This window comes from Mesoplodon densirostris, chromosome 13 (assembly GCF_025265405.1).
Source record: "Mesoplodon densirostris isolate mMesDen1 chromosome 13, mMesDen1 primary haplotype, whole genome shotgun sequence".
NCBI classification, from domain to species: Eukaryota; Metazoa; Chordata; class Mammalia; order Artiodactyla; family Ziphiidae; genus Mesoplodon; species Mesoplodon densirostris.
In genome coordinates, this window is record NC_082673.1 from 5,058,491 (window position 1) to 5,083,005 (window position 24,515).

Consider the following 24,515-nt stretch of genomic DNA (forward strand, 5'->3'; position numbering starts at 1 on the left):
ATGAATACATTGTTGTGGGTGGTGTAAAAGTCTTGTTAAAGACAAATGAAGTCACAGTATAAAAATATATTGTACACTTTTACGCCTAATGTAGTCCTTTTTTTCCTATGGATAAAAAAAACATGACTGAATGAGACAGAGAAGTTTGTAGCACCATGAAGAGTTGTATCCCAAGTTACATTAGCAGCATATGATCCAACAGAATATTGAAGGAGTGCTTCTGAGAAGATACACATTCATTCTGGTTCATCTGTACCACTGAAGCTTATACAATGAAGTGTTTTATACATTAGCAATAGTTCTGTTATTTCTAAGCTAGATAACTTATCAAAAGACACTGCCTTCCATCCTCAGAGGGCTGACAACCTTGGAGAAGGGACTGGGAGGGTGATCTGAGCGTGGCTTTACCATTGTGGGTGGGATCATCTCGATTTAGATGATCAGAAAGGAGCTCTGTATGGGTTTTTAGCACAGAACTACACAACACAACTTATGTGGCTCTATGCGATCACAACAGACTATCTGTGTGGTACACAGCTGCTGACGCAGTATGGGAAAAATAAGACAAGGTCAACGTAGGCACTCATTTCTCAGAGATAACAGTCTGCCATTGCTAATGAAGAATACTCAGCATCTGAAAGATCTCCTCCAACGCCACATGGATCTCAGTAGGCTAGAAGCAACTTGGGTGAACTGTTTTTTTTTTTTTAATTTACATACTGGGAAGACAGTGTGTTTTGAGACACGTAAACCTTGTAAAAAAATAAACCATTGTAAAACCTTATGAAAAGACACACACTGATTCTGTGCAATATAGCAAATTGATAAGAAAACACTGTAAAAATGTACCTGTTTAAAATACCATCTACCATTTTTGAACACAAAGCATTATATATCAAAGGCCTACATATATATCATCTAATGGCACTTGAAACAAATTATAATAAGTCTTAAAATAAAAGGCATAACCTATAAGAAAGTTTCTGTAAAGGTTTAGATTCGTTTTGAAAGTGCTATATCTTGTAATATGTGTAGTATAGAGGTTGACCAAGCTCTATTTTTTAAAAAAATATTGGCCTATATATGTGTATTGCTTTCTAGATGAATGATCCTGAAAATATGTACTCTTTAACATTCATTATTAGCTTAATAAAGCAATCAGCTCTGGCTCATGTTTCAGTCAGTATATGGTTTTTAAAAACCGCTACTGTCCAAATTAACACAATATGTCACTATATTCCACAAGTGACTAAGAATAATAAAGCACAAGCAACAAATAGGCAAAAATACACAGCTTGGAAGAAACACTAAATGAAATTAAAAAGCTGCACAAAGAGTAGTGCATGATCAGCCAGGACAATGGAAGTTCTGAAAAATGGAACCTGGTAATAGGATTTTAAGATGCATGTTGTAACAGTGACCAACAGCTATAAAGATGATATTTGCATCCATTGGTGGAGAATATTGCTTACGGTGTCAAGATCCTTCCACACTCATGCTTCTGTGTCTGGTGATCTAATTTGTACAAACACATGGAAGGTCAAACTGAATGAGGTTCAATATCTTGTCTGAGGTCCAAATTCTAAACTGAAATATTTTTACTTGATAATCCTTTTTTTTTTTTTTTAATAAACCAAGCAAAGGCACTACTAGAAATTCCAGGGATGATGATTCTGGCCACCGGAGAATGAAAACAGCATTGGCAACAATTATTTTTAATCACATCCAGTTGACATAAAAATGTGTCAATTTTTTTTTTTTTTTTTTTTTTTTTAGGAAAAAAAAGAGCCAGTTCGGTGTTAACAGCCTTGTCAGACCATTGTGCAATTAAAATAAATGAGTAAGCCTCATGTTTAATATAGATTCTCTCAAAAGGGGTTTAGTGACCGCTACAGTCAATTTAAAAAACAAATTAGCTGAATTCCCTCTTACTTGGAAGTGTTATTTCAAGTCTGTAGGGCAGCAACAGGCAAAGGGGTGTACATATGAAAATATAAGTCCACAATTTTAGCACTGGTGCCCTGGAAGATATGCCTCCACGTATTTGCATTCCACGCAGGGTGAGAATTAAGCTAAAAATATATATACCTACGTGGCGCCATTCCCCATTTCCAAAATGCTTTATTTAATAAATCCTGGTACTCCCTTTTTAATTTTTTTTAATTAGCAGTGAAATACAGCCTACTAAGGCCAACGTCTCAGTTCGTTATTCTGACTTTAAGCAAATTTTAGACAAAATAAAGTAGTGCTTCCACACTTGTATTTGTGATTTCTATTTAAAAATAGGTTTTCTATTTATTTGTGCTCTGTCACCAGATTTCTTTTTCCTTTTTTTTTTTCCAATGGTGATTAAAGCAATATTGAACACTAATCATTCAACTAGTGATTTAAGTAAGCAATCTGTTTCATAGAAACTAAAGGAGGCGGTAATAAAGCAGAGCTAAACGCCTACTTTCAGAGCAAATATTCTCCTAATCAAAAGCTTAGGAGCAGTTTGAAAAATTTTTAAATGTATTTCCTTATTAACATATATAATTTTAATGCCTTTGGAACACACTTTAATAAAATGTAACTTTTAATAATAAAATTTAAATACATACGTATAAAAACTACTGCTCCTAGGATTTAAAAAAAAAATAGGAGCATGATAAAATATCAGGAGCCCAAGCCCCTTAAGAGAGCAACTTTGATTCTATGAAGTGCGATGTGTGTGTACATATATATAATATATATAGTGAAACCCCCATTTACATTATTACAATTTACATTTCTCCACAAATTATACTACTACCCAATATTTTAAATAATGTACTCTATTCAGTAATCTGCACTCATTTTTAGGAATTCTTGGTAAACATCGAAATCTGCAGTGATAATTGGCCCTATAAAAGGGAAAAGAAGCTTCCACATAGGGCAGATGAGTGCTCAGAAATATTTTTCTCTCTCTTTTTTTAAAGAGATATATACTCTTCTATAAACCCTCCCTCCTCATACCCACCCCAACAGATAGGGTCCCCAAATAAGGTGTTAACAAGTGCTTACTAGATGTGTTTCTTAGGTTGATGCCCCAACTGATTATTAGAAAAACAGAAAAATAATTCGACCTTTGAGAACATATGCTGGTTGCCTAACATGAAGAAAGCCCATAGTAACTGTTGTATTCATTGAACACAATGTCCTCGATTGTTCTTTTCACAATCACTAAGATAGTGCTTGTTTTGCTTTACTTTTCTCCCTCCCTCTACAAATTCAACTTATTTGCAACGGTCCTCCTATTTCCCAGGGACGTGTAAAAGTGGGGTTTTACTGTATATATTTTTAGTTGCTTAAGACTTTGTGGTCATTCCTCAAATAGTTTTCGAATGCATTTAACTTTAAAGTCTCCGTCCAAAAATAGCAAGGAAAGACGAATTAACACTGAATAAGAAAGATGCCATGGGAGCAGGGCTGTTGTTTTATTTTCTGTTTTTGGTGCTTAGGGACCACGAACTGCCTCAAATTCAGCAAGACGTGACATAAGTGATGTGCTTTGACTTGACTCCTAAGGGATCTCGTTTCTATCCTGGCGACAGGGGATGCGATCCCCAGACAAGTTCCCAGGCAGAGCTGCAGGTCTCACATCCGTCTCCCTGTCTAGGGTCTCTCACCCGAGAAGCGGAGACACCTCCCCTCCCCCACCATCCCCTGCCGGGATAAAAACACCTGTGTTCCCCAACGGCTCTGGACTCTGGACCGACTGTACACTGACAACCCAAGGAAAACTGCTGGCTGTGCTTGACCTACCCTCTGGCCATGTAAGGTGGAAAAGACCCATCCAGAGACTGACTGAAGACTCTGATGCCATACACTATTAGTATGAATCGAACGAAAAGAGGGCAAGAAGTATAAAACGTGGCAAACATCCTGTGTACTAATTTAAGGCCAACTCTTAAGTAACGTGGAATGCCGTACCACTTTACTAGGGGTCTCTTTTTGCTACAGATACTGGTGCTTTGTGTTTCGGTTTTGTTTTTTTTATATGTGCATAATGAAGATGGCAAACATTTGAGCCAGACGATAGCAAGTCTTCAAAATATACTGACCTGAAATTATGGTCTATCTAAGAAACATATGTCATGTCTCCAGACTGGATTCTTAATTCATTTGAAGCTTTTGATTATTAATAATCCATTTAGAGGCTAGTCAAAATTTTACAACTCTCAGGTCATTCATATACATTTTAGAAAATTTAACTCTCTTGCAAAATTTTTTAATGAGCCAAATGTCAAAAGGTAGAGCCATTGTTATTGGACAAAACATGAAAAATTTAAGATCTAACAGTAATTGGAACACGGGGTTGGTAAGACTTTACTACCAATAATGGCTTTCCTATATGAGAAATCATCTTAAATTGTGACAGTTGGCAGTGAGTCAGGACAAAATACCCAGGTAAACATAACTGAACACAAATGGTTCCAAAGCTCATTTAAAAAGCTAGTTTCTATTTTATACTGGCTTAATGAAAACTGGTACTATACAGAAGCAGAAATTTTTATACTGTCTCAAAGTAGGCACTAAAATAAAAATGGTCACCTAAGGCAGGGCTACACACACGCTTCTGTAACGGATCGGCATCGTGGAACCTACTGAAAAGCTTGATGGAAACGCGGCAGCGTTGTGCTTGTGCTTAAACTACTGGTGAAAGCTGCTGACAGTGAGTGCAGAGAACCCAGACCTATGGTGCTGGCAGGATCTGGAAGTTCCTGGGTTTGTGGCGGGAGCTGAGCCACAGAAGAATGTGCCTCCTCCTGGGGCGAGCTCACCCCAAGGCTCCCCACCGATATGGGGTTGTAGGGGGGACCGCTTAACGGTATGAAATTAAACAGCTGAGAAAAGTCCAACGCTGCTGTGTTCAGGGGCTCGCTGATGGAAATCGAGCTTTTTGACAGGGAGAGGTCCCCTGTGCCATCATCCAGCGGCCCGATCTGCGGCTCCAACGCTAGTTTAGACGACGAGGCTTGAGAGTCCTGGGAGGAGGGGGGCACGCTGCCTTGCAGTTCCATCAGGTAGCTCTCGATCTCCCCCTTCAGCGGCTGTTCCTTTTCGGGGATGGAAATGGCGTATGAGGTAGAACTGAACGGGTATTTGAAAGAAAGGTGGTGAGAGGGGTGGACAGCATCCATGTCTATTGGGCACGTCATGCCCAAAGGCAGAGTTGTGATCATCTGGTGGGCAGATCCCGAGCTCTGCATGGACTGGAACGGAGTGTTGTAGAGGTTCAGCTGCAGCGTGTTTGTGAACGGCTTCGACAACAGTTCGCTGGAAGGCAAGGACATCACCGGCAGGAGCTCGTCCTTGATGGGCACGGAGACGTTGCAGGTAAAGGGATCCAGGAAGTCCACGGGCTCCGTCTTGACCTTCCGGAGTTCCTGGTTGTGACTCTTCTTCATGTGCCGCGTCAGGTGGTCCTTGCGCCCGAACCTCTGTGCACAGTACTGGCAGAGGAAGTCCTTCCTTCCCGTGTGCACCACCATGTGTCTACGCACGTCCTTGCGCGTGTAGAAGCGGCGGTCGCAGTGCTCGCACTGGTGCTTCTTCTCCTTCACGCCCCCCGACGACTTGCCCGCGTGCGACTTCAGGTGCTCCAGCAGCACGCCTGTGCTCTCGAACGACTGCAGGCACACCTTGCAGGTGAGGTCGCCGCTCGTGGCCGCATGCAAGGCCAGGTGCCGCTTGAACCCGAGCTTCGTGTTGTAGTTCTTGCCGCACTCTTCGCATGTGAACGTCTCTTTGTTGGGGTCGTGTGTGTGCAGGTGATTCTTCAGGTGGTCCTTCCGGTGAAACATTTTCTCACAGTAATTACACTTGTGGGTTTTCTCGGGAGAGTGCGTGGCCATGTGCCTTGAACACAGACATATTCTGTCAGCATCATGACAAAGACCGCCCGACCTCACTGTTCAAATGGAAGCTAAGCTGCTAGGCTAACACAGAACTGCCCTCGGCTCGGACACTCTTTTAACTTAATATGCATCTGCCACGAGGGTAGTTACCACACCTAAACACTGCAGAGCTGGAGCCATCTAAGTCGCCACTTTAGTTTGCACTGGTTTTTAGTGATTACAAACGTTAACAAGCAAGGCTGAATATACTCACGTTAATGTCCACACCCTTTTCTTGCAATTTCTTTTTGTACAAACGGAAATTCTACTCTCATTAAGCATTTCATTAAAAAAAAAAATCCAAAAACACTAACACATCAAAGTCTGTGACTTAGAATGCTAAAACTAGCCAACGTCTAATCTACTTAACATTTCTCTCTGCAAATTAGCGGAAAGATGTGGATACAAATATATACGTTTACAATGGCTTCAAATGGCCAACATAATAGAAAATAGAATCTGAAAGACAAATAGAGTTTAATACCTTTGTAATTTGTACTTAGAAACAAAGGCTTTCGTGCAGTCTTGTTGTATGCACTTGTAGGGCCTCTCTCCTGTGTGAGAGTAGGAGTGGACCTTTAATTTCTCAACACTGTTAAAGGCCTTGTCACACAGTTGGCAAGGAAAGTTTTTTCTTGGTTTGGTTTCACCACGCTTACGTTTCCCTGAAGGGACTTTCTGGGTATCTCTTACTTCTGACAAATCACCAGGAATGACAGTGGCCATCGCAGCCTAAACCAGGCCTTCTTGTTGGACACTTGGGAACTGCCCAACTCCACTAAATGATTTAGCTTTAGGTGGCTTCTCAAGTTTCATGTGGTCGTAAAAGAAAGCAAAAAGGGACTGGAAAAAAAAAATAAGAAACAACTAGTTTGTAACTAGATTTAATTTTTTAAAGTTTTATTTGCTATGTGATGCTTTTGAATTAAAAAAAAAAGAAACCATAAAATGGATTCAGCTGGTCTAATGTAATATCTGTAGGCTTCTTTATATTTGTCAAAACACATATTAACGCATTGCTCAGAATGAACAGTTCACAGATCCCCTGAAATCCCACCTGACAAACGTCGTACTCAGGGAAAGCAGTCAGGAACTCTCAGGAAGCATCAAGACATGATACTATAAGTGGCATTATTAAAGCTTCACTTTTTACAAGGGACTAGAGAACATAATTCTCACTAAGAACATAGAAATGTTTCCGCAAATATTTTAATGTCTAAAAATCATTTGTGTAATAATTTGTGCGAGCCAGGTCTAGTCACGCTCTGTGTTATAGGAAAATATAGATTAGCAGCCGAAAACTCTTTCAGGCACCTTGTGAACCATTTAGTCCAGGGAAGGTGTACTCAAGGCACAGACACCAGAGGCCTGAAAGAGTTGAACGCATTGCCCAAATTGAAAATTGATTCTTTATACCAGTGTCATCACACACAGAGGGATTTCTGAGTCAAGAGCAGAAATGACTTGTCTTCATAACAAACGTGCATTCTTGAAATGGTAAAACCTTTTGGTGTTATACATTAGCTGAGGATCATGGCTCCCTGTCTCTTGGGTGGAAGCAATGATTTGGCTGAAGTAATTTTCCCCACCATTTTTCACATCACAGAAAATGATGCTGTTCTTTGGGCACCCGAGGTGAGTGGAAGAGCCAGAGCTGGGGGACCAGCCTCTGGCACACCTGTGACCTGTGTGAGTCTGAGCACACCAGTGGGCCTTGTGGCTTAGAGCACAATACCTGTGCAGGGATGCATCAGTGTAGAGGTGTGTCAGGTTGTAAAAGGTGTGTCAGAGTTTCAATTCATTATCGGTGCTGTGAGAAAGGAGGAAATGTATATATTGTATGTCAAAGAGTATGTCTACCTAAACAAAAACTTAAATTGACTGAAACCTTTGAAAATTTGTGGACAAGAGATAGGAAATATTGTCAACTGTATTTCTCAGAGGAAGAAACCAACTCCCCAAAGATCCAATTGATATAAACAAGTTAAATGATTCCTCAAGGTTCATGAATGCTAGTTTTTAGCAAGGTATTTATTTTTAAGAGACACAGAAATAATACCAGCAACCTCTCTGAAAAAGATCTGATTTTAAATTGAAAATTGGCATGTGGCTAAATGACTGTCATCAACTACTAATCAATTGGATTTCTCATTATATATTCAGAAAACAAAACCAATTTCTTTGTTTCACTTGTGTTTTGGCATCAGACTGACAATTGCCCTCGTGAGCTAGATGGATGATCTGACTTTTGCAGATTCCAGTTATCCTTTTGCAGGAGCTCCAAATTTAACCTACATTTTTGTAAAATTAAGTGTACATTACAACAGATCCTATTGCATTTTAGTGTAGAGGCTATCATTAAACAGGCAAAATATAGCAATTATCCACTCATTTGATTAAAGTGTACAGCATATGGGTAAATTAATTGGTGACTGGCTCACACAGCCTTTCTTCTTCAGTAGGTAGATACAGGCAAGGCCTTGCTTCATGCTGTTCAAATTGCCTAAGTCTCCTTTGCAGTTTAAAACTGACATTAACACAATCAATGCAACTGGCATTACTACTGCTAACACAGTATGTTCCCTCTGGTTTTAGATTTTTCTGCATCTCAAGGACTTGTTCTTTTCCTGTTATATTTTCATTCAAGAGACAGCTTCTCTGCCTCTCTCAGAAATATCTAAACAGCTATTCTGCTGTAACCAGTAATGACACTGTAAATCGGTATAAAGCATTCTGCCAAAGCAGGAAAAAAGCATAATTTTGACTCTCTTATTTCCTAACATGATGCTTTTGTGCACCTATTTAGAACACTGTGGGAAACAAGCTGATAAATTTTTCAACTGTAAAATCAACATGGAATGCAAAGTATCTAAATCCCTGTATATAGCTAATATCTGAAAATATTTCAAAGACTGGTCATATTTTGCCATTATTGTGTTATGAGACCCAACCATAATTGGGCAGAGAATTCCAGGTGAGAAAAATAACAACTTCTGAGTTATTGATAAGAATGTACTAAAAGTGCACCATGAAACAACAAACATTTGATCATATGAAAATTGGTGATACTCAATATGGAGTAACAAATGAATTCTGTTATCTTTGGATGTACAGACTGAGCAATGAAGAATTGCAGATTTCAAATATTACACTTTTCTAAGACCAGCTGAAATTTTTTCATGGCTAACAATATCTTTTATCTCAATATATTACAAAACTCAAATTACTTATAGGTGCATTTAAAAACTACAGGATAAGCATAAAGTTGCGAGCTCAACATTGAATAAAAATCCAAATTCATAATATTCATAGCAATCAAATACTTTAAAGATACGTGCATAAAACTATAGTGATTTCTGTTCAATGCATACCTGATGACAGATGGAAAAAGCGTCAGACCTTGATCTTAGCCAGTTCCATTGACTCTTCGTGGAAGAGAGCGGAATCCAGTCCTTCCCATTTTGGCCAATCTATGAAACAAAAAATAAGAATGGACTACACTCTAAACGGAACCAGTCCGCAAGTGATGGAAAATACAGGATCAAAGAATGGCAATTTCATGACACATGCTTTCATTCCATACTCTGCTGAAGAGTCATGCATTAATTTTCACCAATTGCAAATCTTTATTAGTTCAAAGCACATTTACATGACCAAATTAAGGCAGAAACAAAAAGTAAAACAGTATTACCTAGATAAATGGCATTTGGTGATGCTGAATGACTCCCCACTTCTTTCCCAAATTCAATTTAATTTTTTAAACCTAACTCGCCTACTGAGAGAAATGGATATTAGGGTTACTATTTGTAAACCAAAAGGATCAAGTTTTCATTAAGCTAAATAATATTTGGGAAGATACAAGTACAGTTCTCTCCCGGGGAGAGCACACCTGTAGCCTGACTGCAGCCCAGCAGGTTCCAGAGGACAGCACCTCCCAGGCTCACACGGCACACGACGGTGCAACGTGGGCTTCTCTGGGCTACACTTGTGTTACCTGAGATACCCGCCAATTTATTTCTCAGAATGCTGCAAGCGCTGCTGAAATGTAGCAATAACTCTGTGCTCCTTAGATTTCAAAAGCATGCAAGGGAAGTTAAATATAGGTTTGCTACAGGAGAAGGGGTGTCAGGAGGAAAGCATCATTTGGTTTTAAGAGATCATTGTTGAAAAATCTTAAAATATCTTAAAAAACGCTATTAGTAGCATGATCCTCAGTAGACTAAGAACGCGCATAGAAAAAAATCTAATAATTCTGACTGTACAAGTAAATGTGAAAAGAATAATGGTCAAAAAGCAGAAAAAAACAGAATTATCTATTATAGAGAGTACAGGGCAGTAAACCCTGAATAGTTTAAAGATGACCATTCAGAAACCATGATTATGACAACTTGAGAGGGGTAATACAAATCAAATAGTTAGAATAAGATTCACCAATGACAGGTTAAATGAAAATAATTCTACTTAACATTCTAGACACGAATCTAATTAATTTCCCCCGAAATCAAATTTTCACATACTTTAAGAATTTGATGAGGTGTAAATAAAATATTTAATAGAGGGCATTCAAGCATCATTACAAAAATACTAAGGGTATATGTGAAAGCAGCATTATTCTCATAGTTTAAAAGACAAGAAAAATAAAAATTTAGACTAATAAAGGATGTTTAAAAAGTTAAAGCAAAAGCTCCATTTTTTTGTAAAGCACAGGACATGCATAAATGGAAGAACTGAATTCTGCACATCAAAATTGCAAAATAATAAAATTAACTTTGTAAATACTTACTTGCCCAGGGCACATACTAAGTTTTGGGTAGGCTAATTAAGAACACGAAAGCCTATTTTGCGCATTATGTTATTTTGATCATGTAAATACCTTACAAGTGGAGGGTGTTTTCATCTCTATTACCTCCCTGGAATTCAATGGACCTGAGAGGTGGATGCTTTTACCACCATATCCATTTTAAGGTGAGAGGCCCAGAGAAGCTGAACATCTCGACAGCATAAATGTGGTCAAGAAGGGGCTAGTGCCCTACGTCACTCTTATTCTACTGCATTCTAGGAGAAGGGCTGATTGGCAAACCAATTTGAGAGTGGATAAATCCTGTCATTGCACTTAAAAGGCAAGAACAGGTGACAGTACCTATTCCTCAATCAGAGCTGCCGATACGATCCCCAAACAGAAACACATTTAAGATTTTAAAAGCTTCTTTTAAGTAAAGACGGTTGGTAAAGTAAACTTTAAGTAATTTAAATAGCAGTTAAAAGAACAACTAGTATATCTGTCTTAGTGGATAGTGATTTGGGTAGAAAAAAATCTAAAACCAAAGTTGACTAGTGAACAATAAACTTACATATTTTTTTCTTTTTTCCCCTGACCAATATAAATTTTATTGCATCTCAAAGACATCCATAAAAATTTTATTTACGCTTACTGTTCAATGGCGTTTGTAATAAAAATCCTTTAGAGTCAGAATGTTTCAGTACAGTTTAAAATTGTATGTCTCTCGATTTGAAATGTTACAATAGTCTACAAATTACCCCAGTTACATATTTTACAGCTTGAAATAAAATAATAATAGATATCATTTTCATTCATTTTATCACAAAACATTAATTCCAAAGTCATGGTTAATTTCCCTAAATTCAGCCTAATTATTGTGAGTTCTTATGAGTGGCTAATTATTTCCCCAAACAAAGGAAACCAGAAGCGTTTAGAATTCATTATTATTTGGCTTGGTGTAATAAACATAAATACACAGTTTCCATTCATGGAATCCTAACTAAAATGTCAACTAAAATTACCTGTGTATTCTCTTTTATACTGTTAAGAAAAACTTTTCTTTAATTAATTTTTAACATCTTTATTGGAGTGTAATTGCTTTATACTGTTGTGTTAGTTTTTGCTATATAACAAAGTGAAATCAGTTATATGTATACATATATCCCCATATCCCCTCCCTCTTGCGTCTCCCTCCCACCCTCCCTATCCCACCCCTCTAGGTGGTCACAAAGCACCGAGCTGATCTCCCTGTGCTGTGCGGCTGCTTCCCACTAGCTATCTATTTTGCGTTTGGTAGTGTATATATGTCCATGCCGCTCTCTCACTTCGTCCCAGCTTACCCTTCCCCCTCCCCGTGTCCTCAAGTCCATTCTCTACATCTGCGTCTTTATTCCTGTCCTGCCCCTAGGTTCTTCAGAACCTGTTTTTTTTTTTTTTTTTAGATTCCATATATCTGTGTTAGCATACGGTATTTGTTTTTCTCTTTCTGACTTACTTCACTCTGTATGACAGACTCTAGGTCCATCCACCTCACTACAAATAACTCAATTTCCTTTCTTTTTATGGCTGAGTGATATTCCATTGTATATATGTGCCACATCTTCTTTATCCATTCATCTGTTGATGGACATTTAGGTTGGTCCCACGTCCTGGCTACTGTAAGTAGTGCTGCAATGAACATTTTGGTACATGACTCTTTTTGAATTAGGGTTTTCTCAGGGTACATGCCCAGTAGTGGGACTGCTGGGTCGTATGGTAGTTCTATTTTTAGTTTTTTAAGGAACCTCCATACTGTTCTCCATAGTGGCTGTATCAATTTACATTCCCACCAACAGTGCAAGGGGGTTCCCTTTTCTCCACACCTTCTCCAGCATTTATTGTTTGTAAATTTTTAAGAAAAACTTTTAAAAAGCATTGTGACTACTATTCTGAAAAGTCTGCAACAAAAGTTGTACTCCAGTTTTTCTTTTTTACATATCGAAGATTGGTTACTATGCTTTTTCAAATAATTAAAGTTCTTTGTCTTGATCTAAAGAATCATGAAGCAACATAGAAAATATACATCTACCCATTTCAAATTGCTCTAAGATGAAGTAACACTTCAGAATACCTGCCCAGTTTTTGCTGGTACCAGAACAGACTTTTTTTCCTAGGGCAATTTTGCATACACAAAAACAATAATTAAAGGGGATACAGTGCGTGTGCGTGCACACACACAGGTTTATTATCTCCGTGTTTTACATTCTAAAACGGTGACTCACACAAAAAAATAACAAGCAAAATGAATCATACATCAGAGGGTCTACTAAAATGAATTCCTATGAGGATGCTGGCAACAGAACAGGCCTGAATTAAAACTGTTTCTGTACTTAAAATTTCACAGTTCTGAAAGTCATTTCTCTAAGAGCTGTGAAGTTTTACATCACTTACCTGCATCAATAATTCTTTCATACTTAAGTTAAAACTCAAGCATATGCTTTGCAAATTAAGGGCAAGTGCCGTCATAATCAAAGCTTTATTCTCCTTCATGCTAATCATAAAACACCATTAGTAAACAATTCAGAAAATATCAACATTTGCTTAAAACATGCTTTTCATATAGAGTAAATAGGTGGGTTGCAAAAGGAAATTTACCAGTAGCTAATACTTTAATTTACATGTATAAAATACAATAAAGCTTTGAATAATGCGAAAGAAATGATTAACACGATAACATAATTGAAGTCAATTCTGAAGGGCACACTTAGAACACTTCTTTGATCCTGTATGATCATGTGGAAATTTTTACAGCATTCAATTTTTGTAGGACTGTAAAATCACTTATTAATAAAAGGAAAAAACATAGCTTGCAAGTATAAAAATCTAAGACAGCATTAAAAGTAGACTGTAGGCAGCATTGGGGCAGGAGCTGTGTTCGTTTCATTCGCTGTTGTTTCCCATAAAAGGAAGTAGAATTTTTGTTGAGTGAATGAAAATAATTAAAGCAGGACAAGTGCTTTCCAGCAAGGAAGTGAACTATAGGCTCAATCCCCACAGTTGACACAGGACAGAATACATATATCTAAGTTCAAGTAAAAAACAATACAGTGTGGATACAATTTGGTCCAACACACTGAATAAGTCACTAGAAAGGGACTCCCTAAACCTAACAGCTATTTGTAAGGCCTTAGATTAAAACAACAGTAACTGCAGTAAAAGCTGTCGAAAATACTTTTCTTGTTTCAGAAAACAAGCATCCTCTGATTGACCTTACTGCTAAGGAATCAATTAGTACAAGTGTATAATATCAGTTTGGTCCACATTCATTCCTAATAAAAATTTCTGAAGTGCAAACATGCCTGGAGCCTGCGTCCATGACTGTCATAGAGCAGGAAGGATGGCTGGATGGTTAGGTAGTTAGAGAGGCTGCTGGTGCCGCAAGAGGACAGGAGGGAGGAGAGCGCCCGCCCAGAAGCAGGAGACATGGCAAAGAGCGGGGCTGCACCTGACCTGACCCGTCCAAGTCGTAAGCAGGTACCCAAATGACTCATACCCGGAATACCAAAAATTACAGAACGTATCTTCCTATTGTAGATGTAGTTAACTGATATCAATCAACTATAAGGATGCCTTTTTAGAATTACTGTATGTGATATTTTCAACTTTTGAGCAGTTCATTAAAATGCAGTTCTAGGACAAAACTTTTGAAACTTACCATGCAATTTAGCCTTACAATATTTAGAAAGGCTTATATTTGATATACAAATACTGAAAGCCAACAGAGACGTGAAAGGAGTAGCAGACCTATTTGCTTTTAGGAACCAAGAGGAAAAAGTCAATGAATTCCAAAGTGGAATCAATGAATTCCAACGTTAGTTCTCTTATCTGCACGACAAGGAAGTTCCTTTGGGGGCCACCTGGAACCTGGGGGTGGTTGTTTATTTCATTTTCTAGCGTCCCCAGAAAAACGAAGAGACAATCTGATGAAGATGGACTATTCAAACACATTTTATCTTTCAATTCAGAAATGTTTTCCTTGGTTAATTATTTTATGGAGCAAAAATGTCATGTTAGGTTATAAAGTTTTTCTTCTCTTTTAAAAGCGCTTTTAAGGATCCATAACTTAGAAGTTAGGCATTTCCTTTTAACTCCTATGTGGGAGACTTTTCCTCCTATGGTTGTATATTCATTTCAAAATAAAAAACCCTGAAAACTACAGATGGGTGATATACCAGGGTATTTTCATTCTCTTCACATGGGCAATTAGTATTTGCAAACAGGAAATGAGAGCAGAATGGTGCAAAAGAAATGATGCCAGAGACAGAGACAGACAGAGACAGAGAGACAGAGAGAGCACAAAGAATCGCAATTCCATCTGAATACAAAGTAAGATTGCTTAATCACATTTTAACTATTTTTAGAGGTTTTCCTTTTTTTTTTTTTTTTTGTATAAAGCATTTCCAAAATACTGATGCTCAGGCTAGGATTATAAGGTAGGCAGCTCGCAGTTCCGCTAATCTGAAAACTCCATGTGTCCCAAATTATGATGAGTTGTTTTTATGTTTTTCTTACCATTGACCCCTTAAATTCCTGGGGCTTTAAGAAAAACGCTTGACACAAATTATAAAAATGTTCACACTGAAGGACCCCAAACGTTTGGAGGGCGTGCCTCTGTTCATAAATGGCTAGCTGCCTAATGCTATTAAAATCACAGATATAGCATCTCCCAGGCTTCAAGTTTGACCTTCCCAAGCATACACACTCAGTGTGTCTCTACCTATACATTTAACAGGAGGCAGAGGTAGCGCACCATAAAACAAGAGGGGCGAGGAAAGAAAGTTTCACCCAGTTACAAAAGCTCATGCAAAGAACTAGCTTCAAGCCATCTCAAAGTCAAGCGCACTTTTAAACGTAGGCCCGTGCGGTGGTACACGAGACAAGGCATAACTGTTGTGAGGTGTGTGCGTAACATCTTCAGGAGCACCAGACAACGTGAGGACAGAGGAACCCACACCCAGGGGAGGCTCTCCGTGTGCCATCATCCTGTCCTCCCCAAGCTGCACCCGTGTGACTGTCCAGGGCAAGACCACTTCTACTGATTCCCACAGAGTTGAAGGTGAATGGGATCCGCTCTGGGCAAGACTGTCAAGTCAGGGGACCTGTGCCCTCCCCCAAGCTCTCACAATTAGAAGAGAACTGAGAATTATCTTCCTTGACCGATTTTACTTGAGTGAGGATGAACTGTTTTCAGAACAAAGTTTTTCAGAACTCTACCTCTCTGAGCTTTTTACCCCTAACATGGATTGTAAAACTCATGTTGAAATTACCTGTCTCTCCCCCGGGACTGTAAATTCATCCGCAGGGAGACTGTCAGTCACCCCACATCCCTGGCATGGTGCCCTGGCCTGTGGTGACACTGGATGAATATTTGTGGAACACACCATAATCCCTTTAAGGAATTTCAGGAATCAAAGCAAGCAGGTAAACATGTTTTAGGGTTCCGGAAACCTCAAATGAATTTAAAAGCAAGCTGAGAAGACAAACCCCATAGGATGAAGCCATTAGTTCTGGCACAGGGGTGGAAACCTAGGGGAGCATTGCAGCCCCTGGGAGGCCGTGGGTGTCTAAAGCTAGGGAGACGTGGGCATGTCCACTCACAGGCCCGCGGGGGACCCGACGGGCGGGGAGGCACCCCCTGGGCGGCACTCAGGTGGCCTGGATTTTCAGAACGTATCTGCTGTCAAATGTTCTGCTCCATAGCTCGGCGAGCACATGGAACCTGTACTCGTTATGATTTATTGTTGGGAAATGAATGGTTTTATGGGAAAGAAAAAGGAACAAAGTAAAGTTCAAAATCTTTAAAGAGGATGTTCTTCCTGTGATATTAAATGGGGGGGGGGGATGAAAACTGAAAATGGCAGAGAAAATTTTTGACTAGTTACAGATACAAGAGAAATGAAAAAGGAGAGAATCTACATAAACAGAGTTGGCTAAGTAAAAGGAATGAAAACATTTTTTCTTTTTCTAACTGCTCAAAAACAGCTTCATTACAAGAGAGCGTAAAAACTACAATGAAACAGAAAAAGAAAAAAATCCATAACCCGTAACACTAAAAAACCATTAACATCTTCATGTATAATTAAAAAATACTTACAACATACGAACAACTACAAGTTTATTCTGACTTGATTTTCAGGCTTACTCTTCATAGTGTGCTGAGATTAGAGAATTTCAACCAGCTCAGTTTATGGGCCTTTTATCCGATCAGAACTCGGTCCCTCTGCACTGGGAAACCCTCCTGCCTGGCTCTCAGCCTCGGCCGCAGCCTCCTTTCCTGGGGTGCTGCCCGCCTACCGTCGTTGGAGTGCAGGGCCTCGAGCCCATCCTCTGGCCCGGGCCCAGGTTCCTCAACCTCCATCCTGTATTTGAGGTCTCACTGACAAACTTACCTGGTACCAAATCCACGTGTGCCTGGATTTCCGAGTATTGCTACACCTTGATCTGTGCCACTGAGCTGCACCTTACAGGCTGGGAAATCTAGAAGCCTGAGTTGTCCTCTTTCCGACAAGGCCAGCAAACTGCTGCTGTCCCACTGAGGCCCTCGTTCTAGCATCTGCCGCGTCCCAGCCAGCGGAACGGGCTCCCCTCCCCACGTGCCCAGAATTAACCAGACCCTTCCCAGTGGACAGAAAAAGATACAGGGGTACCACGGGATAATCTATCACGCTGGGCAAGACTCGGAGAGGGAAGAGTTTAAGAGTTTATCTGCGGGTGATTTGGGGAACATGGACAAGTAAGCTTTTACAGCAGCTCTGCATTTTGTGCGCAAGGTAAGGAAAACCTGCTCGTTGCCAGGATTCCAATCGTTCCATTAGACTGTAACTATTAATGAAGTCCTGTTGAACATGACACATTTTGATGGACCTTAAAATAGTAAGTGGCATGCTTATTATGTGGCAGGCTTTTCAAAGCTTTTAACGTCATGTCTTATATTATTTAGAAGCTGGAATAAGCGATCACTTTGAAAGCCGTGCCATATAATGATAAAAGCCACCTACCTGGGGCCCTGCTCCAAACTCTAGCAAGGCAACCTTATTAATAGACCATCACAGAATGAAGCATTCTGGGTGCCAAATACGGTCAAGGCAGCACCAAGAGGCAACCTAAAAAGAAAAGAAGAGTTAGTTTGAAATTCCAAAAGTCAGACCCAGCTTGGTTAATGGCATATGAACCAAATTGTTTTTTTTTAATTCATTATCACTTATTCACATCTTTATACTTTATTGGAAAATCTATCTCAAATTCTGTTAGGAACAAATGTGAAGCACATCAAATATTTACAGTACGTTGAAAAATGAAAAGTAAACAAATCAATATCCCTAGATTTATATACTTCCCCTCAAATCACAATGAAATGATCTGGGTTGTTGGTATTTTTATTCGGTAAAATATTATTCCACGTTTACTGCTCTTTCTCAAAATTGCTGCTTATTTTCTTCATTTATATTCTAAACACATCCACGATTTCCTCCGTAACACGGTTTTGAGAAAAACCTCTTGGGTCGTATACTTTGTCCTGAATAACAGGTGAGGGAGAAATCCCGCTGGACGGGTGTTTCCCTCGGGCTGTGTGTTCACAGGGAGGGGTGCAAACCACGAGCACCCCGACAAAGAAGCAGAACAAGGAGAGGGGCGATCGCCCAGCTGCTGAGCTGCTCTTCACGGTGAGGCCACCACAGGTTCTAAAGTGAATTCAACACAAAGAAAACCCCAAATGAATTCTGAAGCACCCAATGTGTGCTTGTCCTGAGCTTCCTTATGTTGTGCCGGTGATGAAGACCTACACCTGCAGGCGCTGACCAGGAAAGAAAGGAGCCCCAGGAGCTCTGTGCAGAAACCACCTGCTTCACTTCCCTGGACCCGGGGTCAGCATGCAGCCACATGTGACCACCCCTCCAGTAAGACAGACAGCTGACACCGACGTAATGAGTGTTACTAGCCTCTATCCCATGTGGCACCGATCTGAATCACCGGGGATGCAAACACACGGGCCCCTGTTCTTGAGGTGCACAGGAGCTGCAGCTACAGGAAAGACGCCTATGTCGGGGCAAGCAGCGTGACGGTTAAAGTAAAAGCTGCCCTAAGGCGGTATTAGGGTGACCACTCGACAGCAAAAGCAATACGGTATGGTATAAACAAGTAATAGAAGGTCAGAAGAGGAGGAGAATACTATGTATGGGCTTTTGCCCTGAAGGATGTACAACATAGACGGGAAACGGGGTGTGGGGAGCATGCCAGTTAGCCAGGACTCACAGGTCACCCCTGCGGGTTACAGAGGCCAAGGTGACCCGTGCATCCTAAGGGTTCAGATGAGAAAAGTGCAGGGGCCATCGCGCTCATGTACTAGCGATGAGAAGCAAGTGTGAGACAGTGAAGGGGTCCACGGCACCGAGCACAAGTGCGGGGGAGGGGCAGGGGCGGGGACTTCAATGGGACGCAGGTAACGTGCTGGATGAGCCCACAGCACAGAGCTGAAGACCAGCGAGAAGAAGCCTGTGTCCCAGAGAGAGGCCGCCTGGGAGCCGACAGTGTTGACAAAGGACATGCCGGGGTGGGGGCGGACGGAGCTGGCTGAGTCGCCTCCTGTCCCTCAGGGCCAAGCCCGGTACCGGTCGGCTCACGGTGGAGCCTCCTGACCACCACGGTAGGACCAAACCAGGCCATTTAGAGGCCGAGTGGCAGGCAGAGCGTCGAGAAGGAAGGAAAAGGTGGCACAACCCGCAAAAAGACAGAGCTGCTAAGGGTCCCTGCCATTGCTGCACAGAGGTCACCACTCAGGCGTGAGGACACCAGCCTGCAGCAAGGAAGAGTGTGGGGCGGGGCGGGCGGTGAGAGGCCGGGGCCGGGAGGACGGGACGCACCTCCACGCGGGTGCCAGCGGAGGGCCGGCCAGGGACCCGCAGCGAGGAGGAGAGGGCTGGGCACTGGAGGAGGAGAAAAACGGTAGGGCGCTGGTTAGAGGCGGCGTCGGGGTGCCTGGCGGGAGAGGGCAGAGGACGCTGCGGGGCTGAGGATAAAGGGGCAGGCGAGAAACAAGGCAAACCACGGCCGAGAAAACGGACACGCCTTCCCTGTACATGATCGCAGACCTAAGAGAGATGCACACTCAGTCAGGCAAGTTTTTTCTGGTGAAAGGGGTAAGCGATGCAAGGAGTTTGCTTAACTTGGCCAGTGTCCACAGAGCCCAGCGAGAGGGGTGCGTCTGGTAAGGAGGCAGGGAGAGCAAGGCGCTTGGCCTGGGGACAGCAGCCGAGGTTAGAGGGACCCTGCGGAGGACAAGAGAGGGGTGTCCAGGGGCATCCCTGAGGCTTTCACAGAAACACACTTGCCATAAAAAATTACACTTCTTAAGATACAAGGACGTGATGCACAGCACAGGGCATAGAACCAATATTTCATAATAACTTGAGATAGATTATAATCTATAAAAATATCGAATCACTGTTACATACCTGAAACCAATATAACACTGTAAATCAACTATACTTCAAAAAATGATTTTAGGGCCTCCCTGGTGGCGCAGTGGTTAAGAGTCCGCCTGCCGATGCAGGGGATACGGGTTCGTGCCCCGGTCTGGGAGGATCCCATATGCCGCGGAGCGGCTGGGCCCGTGAGCCATGGCCGCTGGGCCTGCGCATCCGGAGCCTGTGCTCCGCAACGGGAGAGGCCACAACAGTGAGAGGCCCACATACCGCAAAAAAAAAAAAAAAGAAAAAAAAAAAAGATTTTAAAATTAATTGAAAAAATTAAGTGTCTTAGTTATTGCTGTTGGGAGTGTAAACCATTGACACTTTTCTGGAATACACTGTGGAAGTAGGTAGTCAAAGCTAAGCGTACATGTATGTTGACCTGATAAATCATTTCTAAAAGTATACGGAAAAAAGCCGAGAAGCAAAGATTTAAGTACAGGCATATTTTAAGAATAAAAGTTGATAATGTCTAATAAAAGGGGTAAAGTAGCATATGTCTATATGATAGGATAACTACACAGCCATTAAAAACATGCATTTAAAAAACATTAAGTCACATGATTAAACACTGATATAATGCTAAAATTTTTAAAAGCAGGACATGGAATACACTCTGATTCCAATTTTGTAAAGTACACACTTAGAACCCTCCCCACTCAGCCACAATACCTTTAAATGTACCTCGGTAAGTTATTAAAAAATTAGCAAGATGTAGGCTTTATACTCTTCCGTATTTTATAAATGTCTTACTTTTATAATTAGAAAAAATCTTTTTACCAAAAAAAAAAAAAAAGGGTTATTTTGGGGGAAAAAAAAGAACTTGGATCCATACCTCAGTCCATATACAAATGGATCGTGGACACAAACTTAAAGCCCAAAACTATAAAAATGCTAAGAGGAAACATAGATAAACATCTTGTGACAGTCAGTCAAATATTCCTTGGTTACAATACTAAAAGCACGACCCATAAAATAACAAACTGATAACTGAGATTCCATCAGACTTTAAAACTGCTCTTCAAAAGGCAATGTTAAGAGAATGAAAAGACAAGCCACTAGAAGACTAGAAGAAAAACTTTGCTAAGCATGTGTAAAGAAGTCGTATTCAGGCTATATAGAGAACTTCCAAAACTCTACAATAATAAAACAACCCAGTTAAAAAATGGGCAAAATATTTGAATCGACATTTCACCAATAGAGATACATGGATGACAAATAAGCACATTAAAAGATGCGCACCATCACTGGTCATTAGGGAAATGCAAATCATACCACAAGGAGATACTGCTTTCTACACACTAGAATGACTACAATTAAAAAAAAAAAATAGGATTTCCCTGGTGTCGCCGTGGTTGGGAATCTGCCTGCCAATGCAGGGGACACGGGTTCCATCCCTGGTCCGGGAAGATCCCACATGCCACGGAGCAACTAAGCCCGTGTGCCACAACTACTGAGCCCGCGCTCTAGAGCCCGCGAGCCACAACTACTGAGCCCACGTGCCACAACTACTGAAGCCTGCGCGCCTAGAGCCCGTGCTCCGCAACAAGAGAAGCCACCGCAGTGAGAAGCCCGTGCACCACAACCAAGAGTAGAGAAAGCTCACGCGCAGCAACGAAGACCCAACGCAGCCAAAAACCAAAAAAAAAGGGACCGTCTGACTGTATCAAGTGCTGGTGAGTATGTGAGACAAGTCTAACTCACACTGGCAAGAAGGTAAAAATGTACAATCACTTTTAAAAGCTTGGCAGTTTCTTAAAAAGTATGTGACACAGCCATTTCACACCTAAGTATTTACCCAAGAGATGTGAGAACAGATGTCTATACAAAGATTTATACATGCATATTCATAGTAGCCTTATTTGTAACAGTCAAAAACTAGATACAACCCAAATGTCCCTCAGTGTATGAATGGATAATCAAGCTGTAGCAGGTTCATGCAATAGACTAATAACCAGCAATGAAAAGGAATATACTACAGATACACACAGTAACATGGATGAACCTCAAAAGAATCACGCGGAGTGAAAGAAATCAGGCAGAAGCAAAGAGGACATATTGCGTGACTCCATTTATCTATGATTCTAGGAAATACAAGCTAATCTGTAGTGACAGGAAACAGCTCAGTGGTTATCGGGGACTGGGTGGGATCGGGGGGCATCACTCACAAAGGGACATGAGCAAACTTTTGGGAATGACGTTTGTTCACTATGTTGCTTGTGGTGTGGTCTGGTATCAGGGATGTATGTCGCAACCTGGCAAACTGTACACTTTAAATATGTGCAGTTTATTAGATATCAATTATACTTCAATGAAGTTATGAAAAAGGCCAAGTTTTCGTACTGAGAGAAACTTAAAATTAATGAGGCCAAGAAACAAAATCTTCTTATGAATTTACTGAAGTTCACACAAAAAAAACCCCCACTTTTCTGTGAGATGATAAACTCATGAACTAAATCCTTTATGAGGGTTATGACTCAAAGTGGCCAAAATCTTTTCTCCCCATGCAGAGGGGGGAAAAAAAAAAAGATGAGCGGGCTAGTGGCCTAACTATAAGGGTCACACTGAATCCTTACTAGAAAGGATAGATGTCGAGGCAGTTTTTAGAGCCACATTCTCAGCTGCCGCCCTTGGAGGAGGCCAGCGCAGCTCACCTGTCCCTTACACACTGGCACATCACACTCCGTGATTTAAAGGCTCCAGGAATACACTCTAACTGGAACTGAGACCTACAAGTAATAAACAGTTCTGAGATAGGTTCCATTTATCAAATACCAAAGGAAGTACTCACTGGAGAGTTTCACTTCAGCCTGGGTACAGATCTTTTAAATATGTTAATTAGTGGTAGCCTTAAAAAAGAAAAGTGTTGTGCTGACTGGTAGGTCTGCCTTTGAGTCATTAAAAAATTAAAGTGACTGTTGAGCCAAGACAACAAAAGAATGAGTGAAAATTAGCCAAGCCTGGGCAGGTATGGCAGGTAGGGAGTTGGACACTGTTGGTGGATCTGGGTAACTTCAGGCAATTGGTTATTTTGGGAGCCAAGAGTGAGAGAGACAGAACGAAACTGGAGATGGTGGAGGAGTCCTGTACAACTCATGGTATCGAGGGCTGAACATTTTAAATGATTCTCATGATTTACAAATTCTTCTAAATGTAGGTGCCTGAATAATGAGCTCCCCCCACCCCCATTCCCAGCCACGTTTTTAGATTATGTGGCAAACAGCCAACCTTTGTGTGTCGTGTTGCGTTCCGAAACAGAATTAAGTGGTGATTTTCCTATCAACTTTTTTAGGTTAGCATTTTTTTTTTTTTAAAGAAATGTGACCTTGACCCTGCAATCCCACTCCAGGGCATAGATCCAGAGAAAAACATGGTCCAAAAGGATACATGCACCCCAATGTTCACTGCAGCACTATTTACAACAGCCAAGACATGGAAGCAACCTAAGTGTCCATCGACAGAGGAGTGGATAAAGGAGATGTGGTACATATATACAATGGAATACTACTCAGCCATGAAAAAAGAACGAAATAATGCCGTTTGCAGCAACATGGATGGACCTAGAGATTGTCATACTGAGCGAAGTAAGTCAGACAGAGAAAGAGAAATATCATATGATATCGCTTATATGCGGAATCTAAAAAGAATGAACTTATTTACAAAACAGAAACAGACTCACAGACTTAGAGAATGAACTTACGGTTACCAAGGGGGAAGGATGGGGGGAAGGGATAGTTAGGGAGTTTGGGATTGGCACGTACACACTGCTCTATTTAAAATGGATACCCAACAAGGACCTGCTGTAGAGCACAGGGAACTCCGCTCAATGTTATGTGGCAGCCTGGATGGGAGGGGAGTTTGGGGGAGAGTGGATACATGTATACGTATGGCTGGGTCGCTTGGCTGTGCACCTGAAACTCTCACAACAGGTAACCGGCTCCACTCCCACATAAAATAAAAAGTTAAAAAAAAAAAAGAAATGTGACCTTCCTCAATCATAAACTCACTTTAGCCTTTGCAGTGTTTGCTGATAGGTAATTAACAAAAAGGGGTTTTAAACCCAGCAGTGTGAGGCCTTACACGGTTCAGAGCCCAGAGTATGGGGAACAATGGCACAGAGGCAAAGGGCTTGCTGTTTGAGAATCAGAACTGGGTTTGAATCCTGCCGGACCCTTACCTAAGTGTAATTTCGGACAATTTAGCGTCTCTGCAGGATGGGAACGAACGCCGTGCGGTGCTGTGAGAATTCACCGAGGGGACGTACCTGAGGTCTCTAGCAGGGCTCTGAGGGCTCAAAATGCAAAACTCTCC

General features: G+C 41.0%; 1 protein-coding gene across 2 annotated transcripts; it reads right to left on the reverse strand.

The window, feature by feature from the left end:
- Window positions 1-4,622: 4,622 nt before the first annotated feature.
- Window positions 4,623-9,367, reverse strand: PLAG1 (PLAG1 zinc finger). Of its 2 annotated transcripts, none has more exons than XM_060116238.1 (2): window positions 9,290-9,367; window positions 4,623-5,880 (listed from the first exon to the last, which is right to left on the reverse strand). In XM_060116238.1, exon 2 carries the CDS (start codon window positions 5,874-5,876, stop codon window positions 4,623-4,625), a length of 1,254 nt encoding a protein of 417 aa, XP_059972221.1. In that variant the 5' UTR covers window positions 5,877-5,880; window positions 9,290-9,367. The 2 variants fall into 2 exon arrangements, with proteins under 2 accessions (XP_059972221.1, XP_059972220.1); XM_060116237.1 differs by lacking the exon at window positions 9,290-9,367 and adding an exon at window positions 6,403-6,644.
- Window positions 9,368-24,515: the final 15,148 nt, after the last annotated feature.

Coding starts and splice junctions, on each gene's coding strand:
- PLAG1 (XM_060116237.1), bottom strand. CDS start 6,644: ATGGCCACTGTCATTCCTGGTGATTTGTCAGAAGTAAGAGATACCCAG. Junction 5,881..6,402: donor TCTAAGTACAAATTACAAAG/GTATTAAACTCT, acceptor TCTGTGTTCAAG/GCACATGGCCACGCACTCTC.